This window comes from Carlito syrichta, unplaced genomic scaffold (genome assembly GCF_000164805.1).
Source record: "Carlito syrichta isolate Samal-C Ts95f unplaced genomic scaffold, Tarsius_syrichta-2.0.1 Scaffold135763, whole genome shotgun sequence".
NCBI lineage: Eukaryota > Metazoa > Chordata > Mammalia > Primates > Tarsiidae > Carlito > Carlito syrichta.
The window spans coordinates 18,773-22,137 of record NW_007079859.1 but is presented as its reverse complement, the minus strand read 5'-3'; the positions used below and the strand labels follow the sequence as shown (position 1 = coordinate 22,137).

At 40.4% G+C, this 3,365-nt stretch overlaps 1 protein-coding gene across 7 annotated transcripts in view; it reads left to right on the top strand.

The window, feature by feature from the left end:
* Positions 1 to 1,906: 1,906 nt before the first annotated feature.
* The window catches only part of RHOA (ras homolog family member A), a 12,451-nt gene continuing 10,992 nt past the window's right edge, over positions 1,907 to 3,365 (top strand). For 3 of the 7 annotated variants that reach the window (XM_021708323.1, XM_008049565.2, XM_021708324.1), the window contains exon 1: positions 1,907 to 2,093. In XM_021708323.1, coding sequence (XP_021563998.1) covers positions 1,911 to 2,093 — 183 coding nt within the window. In that variant the 5' untranslated portion in view covers positions 1,907 to 1,910. Of the gene's footprint in view, positions 2,098 to 3,365 lie in introns of all 7 variants that reach the window. The other 4 variants (XM_021708322.1, XM_021708326.1, XM_021708327.1 and 1 more) reach the window with 4 other exon arrangements.

The following is a 3,365-nucleotide window of genomic DNA, read 5'->3' as shown; positions in this document are numbered from 1 at the left end:
CTTTTTTTTTTTTTTTTTTTTTTTTTTGAGTCATAGTCTCTGTCACCCAGGTTGGAGGGCAGTGGCATGATCACAGCTCACCACAGCCTCAAACATCTAGGCTCAGGCAGACCTTCTGCCTCAGCCCCCACATAGCTAGTTCCACCACACCTGGCTAATTTTTTTATTTCTGTAAAGATGAGGTCTCTTTCTGTTGCCTAGATTGGTCTCGAACTGCTATGCTCAAGTGATCCTCTCGCCTCAACCCCCCAAAGTGCTGGGATTACAGATATGAGCCACCATGTTGGGTCACTGGATTGTATCTACTCAGATCTTTTGCCCATTTTTATGTTGGGTTATCTGTGTTTTTATTGTAAAATTGTAAGTTCTTTTTGTATCCTGGATCTCAGTCAGCATATTGATTGCAACCTCACAAGAGCTCCTCAGCCAGATCACCCACCTAATCCTCTACATTACAAAGGTTTTTAATTTTCAGGAAATCCAGTTTATCAGTTCTTGCTGATTGCTCTTGTTGAATAATTATTCACACTAGTCAAAAGGTACAGACAAGTAGTCACTGACAGATGAGTGGATGAACAAAATGTGGTATGTGTGTTCAGTTGAATATTATTCAGCCTTAAATTGGAGGGAAATTCTGATATATGCTACAGTGTGGATGAGCCTTGAAGACATTATGCTGAGTGAAATAAGCCAGGCAACAAAGGAGAAATACTGTATGATTCCATTTATGTCCATTTTGCCACCTTTTAAATAGTTTTATAGTTTTACCTCTTAACATTTAGACCTATAATCCTTTTTGAGTTAATTTTTGTATGTGATTAGTAGTGTGGGTCTAACTGGATTCTTTTGCATGTATCTTTTCAGTTGTCTTAACACCATTTGTTGTAAAGACTTACTTTCTCCATTGGGTTGTCTTGGCACCCTTTTTTGAAAATTAACTGACCATAAGTGGTGAGGGCTTGTTCTGGACTCTCAATTCTATTTAATTGATATGTATGTCTGTCCTTATGCCAGCACCACACTGTCTTGATAACTGTAGCTGTATAGTAAATCTTGTGATCAGGAAGTATGAGTCCTGCAACTTTGTTTTTGTTTTGTTTTGTTTTAGTCAGAATGTCACTCTGTTGCTCAGGCTGAGTGCAGTGGCATACTCACAGCTCCCACAGCCTTGACCTCAGCCTTCCAAGTAGCTGGAACCACAGGCGTGCACGTACCATGCCTGGCTAATTTTCCGATTTATTGTAGAGGCGAGTCTTGCCAAGTTGCCCAGGCTGGTCTCGAACCCCTGGACTCAGGCAGTCCTTTCTCCTATGCCTCCCAAAGTGCTGAGATTACAGGCATGAGCCACTGTGCCTGGTTGTGTAGCTTTCAAAGTATAGGTTTTACAGTTCTCTTATTAAATTCATCCTAAATCTTTTATTCTTTCTGATGCTATTATAAATAAAATTATTTTCTTATTTTCAGTTTCAAACTAATCATTGCTGTATTGCAACCTTGCTGAACTTGCTCATTCAAAAATATTTTAATGACTTCCTTGGGATTTCCCACATACAAGATCATGTCCTGCATGACTTAAAGTTTTACTTCTTCCTTTCTAATATGGATGCTTTTAATTTCATTTTCCTACCTAATCATCCCAGCTAGAACCTCCAGTGTCTTTTTGGGTAGAAGTGGTGAGAACAGACATCCTTGTCTTGTTTCTGATCCTGTGGGGAAGACTTTCTTTTTAGTCTTTCACCATTAAGTATTATGTTAGTTATGAATTTTCTGGTGTATAATTTTTTGGTGCCACATAGATCAGTGTACTAGAATTTTCAATTTGGGTATACTTATAGAGGCTATTGTTCCATGGTTACAAAAATGTGTGTCATAGCCTAATATAACCATCTATGGCTCCTTGTGCTTTCCAGATGACACCTGTGTTTTGTGTTTCAGCAATGGCTGCTATCCGGAAGAAACTGGTGATTGTTGGCGATGGGGCCTGTGGCAAGACATGCTTGCTCATAGTCTTCAGCAAGGACCAGTTCCCAGAGGTATATGTGCCTACAGTGTTTGAGAACTATGTGGCAGATATTGAAGTGGATGGAAAACAGGTGAGTATACTTTTCCTAACAACTGATACCATTTTCTACATTAAGCTATTCTCACAGCCTGTAGAAAATTCTACTTTTTTGCCTCTTCAGTATTCAGTATAACAAAAATGTTGTAAAGAGTAGTCCATTTGCATTCAGCCATCTTGGTCCAACTTTGTTCATTTTTAACTGCCACTCTTCCAGACTTTGCTCACATTCATATGTATTTCACACGGGCAGCCTTAGCATATGAGGGGGGACCCCCACAAAAATACTGGAATTATCTTTTAGAGCCGGTCCCCTGGCAGTACAGGCTTCCCCTGCTTAGATAAGTGTTCTAGGCACTCATCAGCATCAGTGTACCAGCTTGCAGTGTTGTGAGAGACTGTGTTTGGGCTTCTGTGAATTTATTTTTGAGATTCTTTCAACACATTTGCCTATTTCATGATGGGTGATTTACTAGCACACTTGCCCAACACAGCACTAAGCGTTCAGTTTTTGACCAAAAACAGCATAACTCACATTCCTTAGCCTCCATGTTCACCTGATCTTGCCCCAAGCGATTTTTTTTGTTTCCTTGGATAAAAAAGTTATCAAAGGCAAACATTTTGCTGATGTGGAAGTGGTGAAACAAAAAATGGCAGATCCTGGAGTGCAGGACTGGTTCAACATACACTTTTAAAAAAATGTCAGAAACGCTAAAAGGCATTGACACGAGTTCAAAAACTGTTTAGAGCAGTGGAAGCAGCGTATCATAAGGCATATTGTGTTAAACTGAGAGTACTTTGAAGGTAACTGAAGTTTAAATATGTAAGAATACACAGTATTTTGGCTGGGCATGGTGACTCAAGCCTATAATCCCAGCACTTTGGGAGGTTGAGGTTGAGAAGATTACCTGAACCCACGGGTTCGAGATCAACCTGGACAACATGGTGAGACCTCGTCTCTACAATAAATGAAAAAAAAATTAACTCCAGCTAATTCACCAATAATCAGGGAAAAGAAAGTTGAAGCAACATGAAAATCCTTCACAGACCTGGTACAGTGGCTCATACCTGTAATCTCAACACCTTGGGATTTTTTGTTTATTTTTGTTAGTTTGAGTCTTACTCTGTTGTCCAGGCTGGAGTTCAGTGGCACACTCACAGCCACCACATCCTCAACCTGCTGGGCTCAGGCGATCCTTCTGCCTCAGCCTTCCAAGTAGCTGCAACTTCAGGCGTGTGCCACCACGCCCAGCTAATTTTTTGATTTATTGTAGCGATGAGGTCTCACCAAGTTGCCCAGGCTGGT